The 11,720-nt window shown below is 44.2% G+C and overlaps 1 protein-coding gene across 1 annotated transcript; it reads right to left on the bottom strand.

Annotated features, from left to right (window-relative positions):
• Positions 1-834: 834 nt before the first annotated feature.
• Positions 835-9,248, bottom strand: PDCD2L (programmed cell death 2 like). The gene is made up of 7 exons (XM_061458488.1): positions 9,112-9,248; positions 8,824-8,987; positions 8,618-8,687; positions 5,807-6,207; positions 4,444-4,557; positions 2,070-2,218; positions 835-1,010 (listed from the first exon to the last, which is right to left on the bottom strand). The coding sequence occupies exons 1-7, from the start codon at positions 9,223-9,225 to the stop codon at positions 880-882; spliced, it is 1,143 nt and encodes a 380-aa protein (XP_061314472.1). The 5' UTR covers positions 9,226-9,248; the 3' UTR covers positions 835-879.
• Positions 9,249-11,720: the final 2,472 nt, after the last annotated feature.

Raw genomic sequence — 11,720 nt, 5'->3', positions numbered from 1 at the left:
CCGACTGACTCGTCCCCTGTACCCCCCCACGGTGAGCATCCTTCCTTCAAAAAGTAGTTTTTCAAAGACGTTCCATCATGTTAGCCCTCGCCCCTCCCCTTTTTAAACTCACACTCAAAGACACTCAAATTACTCCGTTAAGTCAATTAAAATACTGCAGTTCAGCCTACGCTAACAGGGAACTCCACAGAAGGCTTTAGACTGTTTTGAACTAAAGCAGCGTGACAAGCCCGCAAGGACCAGGCTGCAGTAACAAGGCAGGTGTTGTACCTACCCCATCACTGTACCTGAGAGAAAAGAAGCTCCAACAAAAAAACACTTCTTCCCCATTCAAAGCAACCTGTCAGAGCACATTTCACCATGCTAATGCAGCTCATCTCTCATCAGCAAAACATAGAGAAAAGTTTCATGATAGGAAGACTCAGTGATAAGAGCGCTCCTGCCACCACTCACCGAGTTTACAATCTGCGGTCAAAACAAAGCAGATCTGTTTTTTTAAATCAAGCTTACATTAAGTTCTTCACTGCTTGTAGTTTCTAAAAACCGAATCGTGTTTGGCTGATGAATTAACAGGTTGCCTCATTACAGTTAGCTATACTTTCTACTTTACTGTCCACCCCAAACATTAAGCATTAACTACACTCAGGAAACCATCTCTACAATTTCTGTGTGCAACCAAAGTATGCAAGTTTCTTTCACCACATTTTAAAGGCATGTCCAATCAGTTATTTGTGGAAATAAGCACAATGTCATCACATCAATTTCATTTTTCACCACTTCTGAGGAAAGTTCTCTTGCATAATTACACCTTCACCTGTAGTAAAAAAAAAACCACAAAACCAAATCACCAGATTTTTCATTTAGGCAGAGAAATACAATTTATTTAAATAATCTCTGATCTGGGTCTTCTTGTACAAATATAAATTCTTCAAGAGGGGTGTGGTGATCTGTTGGCCAACAGTTTCTCTCACATGTGTAAACAAGAGCAGTTCCAAATTCCACTGACAAACCTAAAAACAAAGCAACAAAGGCACATAATGTAAAAGTATGAAAAATGTGTCGTGGTTTAAGCCCAGCCAGTAACCACACAGCCACTAGCTCACTCCCCAACCCCCTCTTTCTTCTTCCCCCAGCTCCCAGAGGAATGGGGAGGAGAATTGAATGAATGTGACCCCCACGGGGAGAGACAAGAACAGTCCAGTAACTAAGGTATAACACAAAACACTGTTGCTACCACCAACAATAAGGAAAATAACAAGGGAAGAGAATACAACCGCTCACCACCTGCCAACTGATACCCAGCCTGACTCGAGCAGCAATGTGGCCCTTCTGGGTAACTGCCCCCAGTTTTTATACTGGGCATGACGTGCTGTGGTATGAAATACCCCTTTGGCTAGTTTGGGTCAGGTGTCCTGTCTCTGCTTCCTCCCAGCTTCCCCTCCTCCCTGGCAGAGCATGAGACTCAGAAAGTCCTAGGTCAGAGTAAACATTACTGAGCAGCAACTGAAAACATTGGTGTTACCAGCATTGTTCCCAGGCTGAAAGTCAAAAACACAGCACTGCACCAGCTACTAAGAAGGGGAAAAATGACTGCTGCTGCTGAACCCAGGACAAAATGGTATCATTGGAGCTGTTGCTCATTGCTCACTTCAGTCTTTGCCAATTCAAAAAATATTTCTCATATTCAGTCTTCTAACGGTAAAGATTTTAAAGCAAACAGAATTTTCAAAGACCTTAAGTGTCTGCAATCTTACCTGACAATATTTATTTTTCAAGGCCTCACTCAAGAGGCAATAAAGACAAATTACTCCCCAGGTCAGGAGTTATCTACAATGCTGTTCATTTGTGAGCAGATGAAGTTGCAATCACAGAGTCTCCATAAACCAAAGCTGTATCTTTCACTTAGTGAAATCGATAATGGAAACAGAGAGGATTGTATATACAAAGATGAGCACAGTGAAGTACATCAGTGTGGATGGTTACTGAGAAACAATCCAAATTACAGTCATAAACTTTACCAAGAAGGTGACTGTTTCTAGTATTCATTCATCTAAGTCAAAGGTTAGCACCTGAATCACTCTGTAGCATGCTGACCAGTGCTGGCATGAGTTGAAATTCAAATATTCTGTTGCTTCCACAGTTACTGCAGGCTGGAATACATCTCGTAAAGTTGCCTGGAGGACATGTGATGAATAAAGGCTGGCCACCCCAGGAGTATCTAGGAGAAGAAAGGAAAAAATTATATACTTTTTTTAATCTGAATTTTGGAAGAAAACTTACATTTTGGCAACAGCATTCAGGATTCTCCAAAACCTCTGAACTTGCTTGTAATAAAAAACATTATTAGGAGCTAGAATTGTTGACTCAGCTTCAGACGAACCATTAAACAAAGAGTAAAGATGGGGAGGTGTCGTGTTTTAAACCCAGTCAGGTAACTCGTTCACTCACTCCCCCCCTCCTTCTTTCCCTCCGCCTACTCCCGGAGGGACGGAGAGGAGAATCAAAAAGAATGCAACTCCCACGGGTTGAGATAAGAACAGTTTAGTAACTAAGGTATAACACGAATCACTGCTGCTACCACCAATAATAATAATGATAAAGGAAATAACAAGGGAAGAGAATACAACACCTCACCACCAGCCAACTGGTAACTCGCCCCCCCCAGCCCAACCAAGCACCGACCCATACCTCCTCCAACCCCACAGTCCACCAGCCCTTCCGGCTAACTCCCAGTTACATCCTGGGCATGACGTGCTGTGGTATGGAATACCCCTTTGGCTAGCTTGGGTCAGGTGTCCTGTCTCTGCTTCCTCCTGGCTTCCCCTCCTCCCTGGCAGAGCATGAGGCTCACAAAGTCCTTGGCCAAACCAAAACATCATTGTTATCAGCTCTGTTCCCGAGCTGAAAGTCAAAACTCTGCACTGCACCAGCTACCAAGAAGGAGAAAAATGACTGCTACTGCTGAACCCAGGACAGGAGGGGGAAATACTTGTGAAGCCAACACCTCGAAAATCTCTAAGCAAGAGCTAGATTTAAAGACCACAAATGCTTTGAACTGACACCTTTAAAATGTGCTGTACCTGACTCAATTAAACACACTATACTTTCCTGAAAAATGAAATCCTAACCAGTGGCAGTTATTCAGCACAGAATACCTCTCAAAACCACTCTAAGTTATGCCACAGAACTGATACTGTATTTGTAAGAGTTACCAGAGCTCCACAACTAACAGGCAACCAAGACTGAAGATAGTTTCTACTGAATGCCAAGCTGAGGATTCTGTGCTAAGCTGAAAGCTCAACAGAGATCAACCTCTAGGAGCAACAGGGGTCTAACAGGCATACTCACAGTACCCATGAAGGGGAAAGGGAGGGCTAGGTAAAGACTGCAACTAGTGACAGTCATAGGGATCACCAGAGGTGATGTTTCAGAAGAACGAAAATCTCAAAGAGCATAATACTGCAAAGTGACAGATCCTGTGGAAAAAAAAAAAACTTGTCTCAAAACGTCACTTGCACTCTGCATTAGTATATTTTCTTTATGATCTTTGATACATAAAGTTTCTAGTATTTCTTCTCTGCGTAAACAGACCCTCAAACTTTACCTCCTCCTCAAGAAGATACCAGTTAGTTGTACCTGGTTCTGAAAACTAGCTAAACAATGGTTCTGTCACTGCACTGGGACAGCTTGACCAGATAGGCTGCACTGGGCTATCTGGAACAAAGAAGTTAAAAAAATAACAGTTGGTATGATCTATGAAAACCATGTGTGTTATCTGTTACCATTAATAATTTATGATTTGAACTCTCTGTTATACTTCCATTCAGAATTAATTCCCCTTTCAGAAAGTAGCTGCTCTGCATTTAAATCTGCTTTTATCCTAGGAAAAGCTACAGATTTACAAGAACTGAAGAATGCAGCATCCTAAGGGGTAATCACAATAAGCTGCAGAAGAACTCAGGCTTTAAAACAGGTAATCTCTTACTCCAGCAATATCTTTGGGACTGAAACAATTAGCAATTACAGTAAGGTTACAAAATTTCAGAGGAGCAGATTGCCCTGGAAATCTATCACAACAGCATACCACTGGGTATTACACTTCCACCTCAAAAATGCTTCTTGAAAACCACTATGTGTGGATTTCAGGGAGTTTTCAAAGACAGCCTGGGTCTGTTCTCATCAGATTTTATGTTGAAGAAAGTCTCCCACAGCCAGATCCAGGGTCTCTGATCTTAATTCGCTTCTCATCTACTTACACTTTGCACAAAAAAGCCCAACCAGGGACTGAAGTCTGACCACACATAAATTATAACAGCCCTTTTAATTTTTCTTATAAGGAAATAAAAAGTTATATATATTTCAAATGAAATAGTTTATTTTGAGGTACTAACAATCTGTATCTATGATCTGTATCTCCCTGCTACAACCAGATGATCAGCATACCTTAGAATCTGTTCAGGACACAAAGATATTCTTTTCATAAATTTATGGAATCTGTGGTCCCTGCTTTTGACTTCACTCTTCTCATATTTTTCATTGCCACATTCACCGGCAAAACTAGAGCAGGAACAGAAACAAAATTTTCACTGAGGCTTTCAGTACAATACGCATGCTTTAAATAAGCAATAGTTACTATACATTCTTCACTGTGAGGGTGGTGAGGCACTGGAATGGGTTGCCCAAGGAAGCTGTGAATGCTCCATCCCTGGCGGTGTTCAAGGCCAGGCTGGACAGAGCCTTGGGTGACATGGCTTAGTGGGAGGTGTCCCTGCCCATGGCAGGGGGGTTGGAACTGGATGATCTTAAGGTCCTTTCCAACCCTAACGTTTCCATGATTCTATGATTCACATTAAAATTGTACTAAGTGCACAGAAAAAAACATCCATGTTAAATTAAGAGGCAATTCCTGTTAAAGGTTGCAAGTGAACATCTTGCTTCTAGTTCTTCTGCTTCTGGTGGCTTACAATTACTAATAGTCTTTCAAACTACCATGAGATTGAAGTCTACCATATACTTCTTTACTACTTCAAAAAATCTTTCTTTTAGTAATTTCTCACAAGTTTTTAAATTACAATGTTGTCTTTTTAAATTTTGAATTAAATGCAATTAAAGTCCTGTGGTTCATTAAAGGCCAACAAAACTCAACAAGAATACCACCACTAAAAAGCGTTCCATGTAGATTCTCCAATTGGCAGTAGCCTTAGTTACCAAAAAATTCATTGTTGCCCACAAATCAGGATAAGTCACACCACATGTTTATATATCAAACCAGTAAGGATTCAAGTGCTTGCTGTGACCACCTAAGTTAAAACTGAAATATTTTCAATAACTATGTTCAAAAACTGTCTTCAGACAACCTTTACAAAATCTTTGTGAGTCTTTCCATCATCCCAGTCTCTAGCCAAAATCCCCAAGTAATTCAAATCTTAAAAATGGATTGAAATGTAAGAAAAGCTTTAGCCTTGAAAAGAAAAAAGTCAAATGTCACAATATAAACTCATGCCATTTAGTGTAAGACATTGTTTGAACCACAAAAGTTTGGTTTCAGAGATTGACAGTCCATTGCTCTATCTGGAGCCCAAGGACATTCCAATTGCTCAGTCACTCAGAAGCAGATGCATCTCTGAACAATTTAAAATCTGACACAGCAGGGTGTATTGTCATATTCTTCCAGCTAAGTACTACACACCAATGGTTACAAACGGAAAGCATTCAGATTTAGTAAGAAGTGGGTTTCAACTACAATTATCAGACAGGAAATCATGGAATCCCTTCAGTTCAGTGTGAAATCCAGACCTGTTCTCACCTTTCTGACATCAGCTGCTCCAAATCAACACCCTCTCTCTGCTGATACTCCTTGAATAGCCTGTCTGCATGATCTGTATCAAGGAAACCAATGTAGTCTTCCTCATCCACAACACTAATGTAAAAGGGCTGAAACACAGGAGCTGAACCAGATGTTTCCACTACCATTCTCTCACTGACTGGAGAATGTGTATTCAGGGAACCTGAATCCACAGCCTCAGACAAGCAAAGGTGTTGGAGCTGGGATGCACACTCCACCTCTCTGGACAAGGAGCTGCTCACTGCTTCATTTAAGCCAAGCAGCTGAAGGGAGGTACATGCAGGAGTTTCTGCTCCATCAGAGACTCCCCAGTCATCTGCTTCATCACACCAATCCTTTGGAGTGAAATGTGATTCTTGTTTCTGAGAACAAACAAAAAAAAAGAAGATTAAAGGAAAAGTAAAAAGAACATTGTCAAGATCAGCCACCCTAATGCACTTCAAATATAGCTTCATAAAAGTTAAGAAAACCAAAACCTTAACCTAATGCTTTGTGCTATTTCACCTGTTCTCCTCACAGTGATACTTGACAGTGTACCCACATTTACTTTTCCCGGTACTGCAGCCATGGCAAAAAAACCCATACGTTTATGAGTTATGGCAAAAAAAAAATCTCACAGGAGATAAACGGAGCAGGAATTCATCAGCTTTTTGCCTGGCCTTTGCACATCACATTGCCATACCTTGGCTGCTGCCAGTGCCACTGACAGCTACTTTGGGCACGTTTAGCTGAAGCACAGTTACTGCAACACAGGTAAGCTCAAAGGGCAGAATATGGAGGAAAATAATAAGAACAACAACAATACAAGCTCATTTACCACAGACCAAAATTTTACAGTACAAAAGCTGCAGCTGAATAAACACTTTCTGCCTGTCATCACTACTTTGACAGCCATCCTCCTCTTTCAGTCTTTTTAGGCCAACATGCAGCTGCTCTTCAAGAGCAAGAATACCAGAAGTATATTAACAGTAATTGAGTCAGATTAATCAGAACTAATAATTTTTAGAAAATATATTTAAATTAGAAATCATTTTAAAGACGCAAACCTAAACAGCACAGCCCAAACATTTAAAGTTGAAAAACAGTATTTAGGTAGCTCAATTAAAATATTAATTATCAATTTTGACCATACAGTTGCATTGCCATCTCCACTTTAAAACAACTCTAACATAGATCACAAACAAGAAGTTAATCTTCTAGTAAATAACATGTAGTACTCATGGTGTCAAAATTCCATAACCACAAATTATCCACACAACCACATATGTGAATCAAACTGGCACATAGCACAGATTCTTAAAAAAGGTTGTCACAGACTGGTTTGGGTTGGAAGGGACCCTGAAGCTCATCCAGTTCCACCCCCTGCCACAGAAGGGTCACCTTCCTGCCCTTCCTTACACCAGGTTGCTCCCTGTCCCATCCAACCTGACCTTTAACACTGCCAGTGATGGAGCAGCCACAGCTTCCCTGGGCACCCTGTGCCAGCGCCTCAGCACCCTCACAGTGAAGAACTTCTGCCTAATGTCTAATCTAAATGCACCCTTTTTCACCTTGAAGCCATCCCTCTTATCCTGTCACTACATATCCTAAGTATGGTAACTTAAACAACTATATATAACATGTTATAGCCACTTAACTATCGATAAGGTGCAAAACTCATCCAACCCTGCTGTATTTCTTATTTTCATACAGCACACTGAAACAATGGAGAAGATGGCCGCATGCAAAGAGTTGTGGTCAATGGCTCAATGTCCGGCTGGAGACCAGTAACGAGTGGTGTCCCTCATGGGTTCAGTGTTGGGACCGGTCTTGTTCAACATCTTTGTCGGTGACATGGACAGTGGGATTGAGTGCGCCCTCAGCAAGTTTGCTGACACCAAGCTGTGTGGTTCGGTTGGTACGCTGGAGGGAAGGAATGCCATCCAGAGGGACCTTGACACGCTTGTGAAGTGGGCTGATGCCAACCTCATGAAGTTTAACCATGACAAGTGCAAGGTCCTACACCTGGGTCGGAGCAATCCCAGGCACAGCTACAGGTTGGGCAGAGAAGAAATTCAGAGCAGCCGGGAGGAGAAGGACTTGGGGGTGTTGGTCAATGAGAAACTTAACATGAACTGTCTTCAGTGTGAGCTCTAGAAAACTAACCGTATCCTGGGCTGCATCAAAAGGAGCATGACCAGCAGATTGAAGGAGGTGATCCTGCCCCTCTCCTCTGCTCTCCTGAGACCTCACCTAGAGTATTGTGTACAGTTCTGGTGTCCTCAACATAAAGAGGACATGGAACTGTTGGAACAAGTCCAGAGGAGGCCACGAGGATGATCAGGGGACTGGAGCACCTCCTGTATGAAGACAGGCTGAGAAGTCATGGCTGTTCAGTGTGGAGAAGAAAAGGATACGTGGAGACCTCATCCAGCATCTGAAGGGGGCTTATAAGGATGCTGGAGAGGGACTCTTTATTAGGGACTGTAGTGATAGGACAAGGGGTAACGGGTTAAAACATAAACAGGGGAAGTTTAGATTGGATACAAGGAAGAAGCTCTTTACTGCAAAGGTGATGAGGCACTGGAATGGGTTGCCCAGGTAAGCTGCGAATGTTCCATCCCTGGCAGTGTTCAAGGCCAGGTTGGACAGAGCCTTGGGTGACATGGTTTAGTGTGAGGTGTCCCTGCCCATTGCAGGGGGATTGTAACTTGATGATCTTAAGGTTCTTTCCAGCTCTAATTATTCTATGATTCTACGACAGAACCCAAGAAGGCAGGTTGTTATCTATACCTGTTTTACACTGTAATCTTGCGTTTCCTTTTCTTGTGTCTGCAAGTACTGGGAGCGCAGTACCTTCCAGCTTTAACAAGCCGTGTAAAGGAAGAAGAAGATGAATCAAAACCACGTAAAGCACAAACTATTCAAGCTGGTAACACTTATCAGCGGCGGGGGGACTGCGCACGTGTCGAAGGAAGCCGCCGTGAGCCCTTCCTCACCTGCGGGCGTCTCCCGCGCAGCCGGGCCCGGTGCAGGCAAACACGTTGGCGAGGCGGTGGCAGGGAGACCCCTCCAGCGGGCAGTACACCTGCACCAGCTGCGCCAGCAGCCGTCCGCACACCCCGCACCGCGGCGCGGCCGCTCGCACGGACGGCACCCAGTCCTGGAAAACGAATGGCGCCGAGCGTTCACTGGGGACCCTCCGAGGAGCACCGTGCAGCGAACCCCCCCCCCCCCCACCGCCGCCGCCACCACCCTCCGCCCGCCCCGCGCGACCCCAGCCCTACCGCGGAGCCGCCCAGCTTGCTGGCAGCCCAGGCAGGGTCCTGCCCGCTCCCTCGGCACGGCCCCACTATAGCGGCATCCCGCAGGCCCAGCAACACCACCGGGCCCGCCGCCATCCCAGCACCGCCCGCCCGCTACGGCGGCCACCAGCGGCCAAACGCCGCCGGACGCGGCACCCCACAGCGCATGCTCGCGGGGCGGGCGCTAGGAGAAGAGACCGCGCGGTGGCGGTGTGGTGTTCAGGCGGGGCACGAGAACTTCCCGCGCCCCGACGGAGCAGCTTCAGCGCCTCAGGTATTCTGCTCGATGAGAGCTCCCCGCCGACCGGAATCGGAGCGAAAGGACGAGGTGAACACTGCTGCACCGCACGTCTGGGGTTTTCGTGTGCGGAAAACGACGTAGAAGAATCACTGCGGTGTTACAGGAGCTTTGCTTCAATGCATGTCCTGCCACTGGTTCCAGCTAAACAAAGTAATGAAGGAGCATGAGTCCAGTGTTTTTGCAGTGTACTGAAATTTCTTACTTTACTAGAAATGCTTTTACCTTAACAGTGCTCAAATACAAATGAGTAAACAAAAAGATTCCCCATCCCTGGCAGTGTTCAAGGCCAGGTTAGACGGGGCTTGGAGCAACCTGGTCTAGTGGAAGGTGTCCCTGCCCGTGGCAGAGTTTGAACTGGATGAGCTTTAGGGTCCCTTCCAACCCAAACCATTCTAGGATTCTATGATGGTTCTATGATTTAGCAAATCACAGATACCTGCTAAGATACCTGCCAAGAAGGACTTCCCAAGCACAAAGCAAATGTCACCTGCATGATCTGCATTTACAGAATTGGGTTTTGAACATGAAGTTGAACTTGGTGTCATTGTTTGAGCCCAGCCAGTAACCCAGAGCCATGCAGCCGCTCGCTCACTCCCCCCCCCTTCCTCTCCCCTGATCCCAGAGGGATGGGGAGGAGAATAGAAATAATGTAACTCCCACGGGTTGAGATAAGAACAGTCCAGTAACTAAGGTATAACACAAAACCACTGCTGCTACCACCAATAATAATAATGATATGGGAAATAACAAGGGAAGAGAATACAACCACTCACCACCCACCAACTGATACCCAGCCTGACCCGAGCACTGATCTAGCCCTTTCAGGTAACTGCCCCCAGTTTATATACTGGACATGATGTGCTGTGGCATGGAATACCTCTTTAGTTATTTTGGGTCAGGTGTCCTGTTTCTGCTTCCTCTCAGCTTCCCCTCCTCCCTGGCAGAGCATGAGACTCAGAAAGTCATAGGTCAGAGTAAACGCTACTGAGCAGAAACTAAAAACATCGGTGTTATCAGAGTTGTTCCCAGGCCGAAAGTCAAAACCACAGCACTGCACCAGCTACTAACAAGGAGAAAAAATGACTGCTAGTGCTGAACCTAGGACACTTGGTTGATGCTGAAATTCCTGAAATTATACTACACTAATAGACAAGTGAAAGAAGTAATTGAAACTCATTGCTGGTGGTTCAATGTTACATCTTACAGCTTCACTTGGAAGAAAGAGGTTTGCAGGAGCTTGAAGGGGAAGAGTCTCCTGGAGCTTTGGGAACCAGCCTCCAAGACCCCCAAATGATGGACCCTGTGTAGAGCCTGAATGACAACCTTAATGTCCCTCTACACTTTGCACTTAGTTCAAGGACATTGCAGTACATGGGGAAATCCTGCCACAGCGTCTGTATCTAAGAAAATGAAGAGGGGAGGGAGGAGGAGGGAGAGGGAAGAGGGACTAGTGGAGGCCTGAAGTACCTACCCTCACTAAATAACAATCAGCACATTAGAATTGCCTCTCACTGTGAGGGACTCTGTGCTCTATTTCAGCACCTGCAGGGTGAAAGAATGTTTTCTGTTAGCTCCCATGAGCTTGAATAGTTAATAAATCAACATACAAATAAAAGGCATTGTATGTATCTTACAGTTGGAAGCATAAATCCAAATTTGCGGTTTGTTAGTCCTGTTATGTCTAATTACAGACTGCATTGAGACTTTTTTCAGCCAGCAGCAGCAATGGGTTTTTAGGGAGAAATACGCAGTTCACAACTGCATCAATAGCGAGAGGACGCTGGAGAGAAAAATACCTCTTCATTACTTATCTGTCAGTTTTGCTTGAGAAAATAATTCAGCTCTCTTAGTATTTACCTAAAGAAATCACTCAAGTGACCTATTTTTAGCTATAATTTATAATGCCAAAAGTAATTAATTCTCAGGCATTGTTCTGAGTTTCTCTTATGCAATTTTAGTACCAGTTAAGAATTTAATAGCACTCAAGACAGACAGTAACTTCTTAATGAGTTTCTAACGTCTTAGAGTTGCATGAGTAACAGGGTTAAAATCAGATTACATGGTAAGATTCCAAAAGCACTGACAAGCCAGCACAGTGATACGGAAAAACTGGTTATGGCAACAGATAAAACAGCTATTAACAAAAGGTTACATTTGCAACAAGGAGAGCATTCTTCATGGCTGCACTTCCTAGAAAGGGTTGAGAAATCCTGTATTACTTCCTCCAATATGCAAGTCATTCCTTCTTGCACACACTGTTGAAAATCAGCCAGCTGCTAGGAAGTGCCTT

This window comes from Pezoporus flaviventris, unplaced genomic scaffold (genome assembly GCF_033815535.1).
Source record: "Pezoporus flaviventris isolate CSIRO_AGI_PZ_B2104156 unplaced genomic scaffold, CSIRO_AGI_Pfla_v1 ptg000027l, whole genome shotgun sequence".
NCBI classification, from domain to species: domain Eukaryota; kingdom Metazoa; phylum Chordata; class Aves; order Psittaciformes; family Psittacidae; genus Pezoporus; species Pezoporus flaviventris.
The sequence above is the reverse complement of the archived record's forward strand: the minus strand, read 5'-3'. Positions and strand labels throughout refer to the sequence as shown.

Bases quoted from the DNA above. Each gene is read 5' to 3' on its own strand.
- PDCD2L (XM_061458488.1), bottom strand. From the start codon at position 9,225: ATGGCGGCGGGCCCGGTGGTGTTGCTGGGCCTGCGGGATGCCGCTATA. The intron at 8,988-9,111 runs GTAGGGCTGGGG...TTCGTTTTCCAG, and splicing joins GCAAGCTGGGCGGCTCCGCG to GACTGGGTGCCGTCCGTGCG. The intron at 1,011-2,069 runs GTGCTAACCTTT...CTTTGTTTTTAG, and splicing joins CATGCTACAGAGTGATTCAG to GTTTGTCAGTGGAATTTGGA.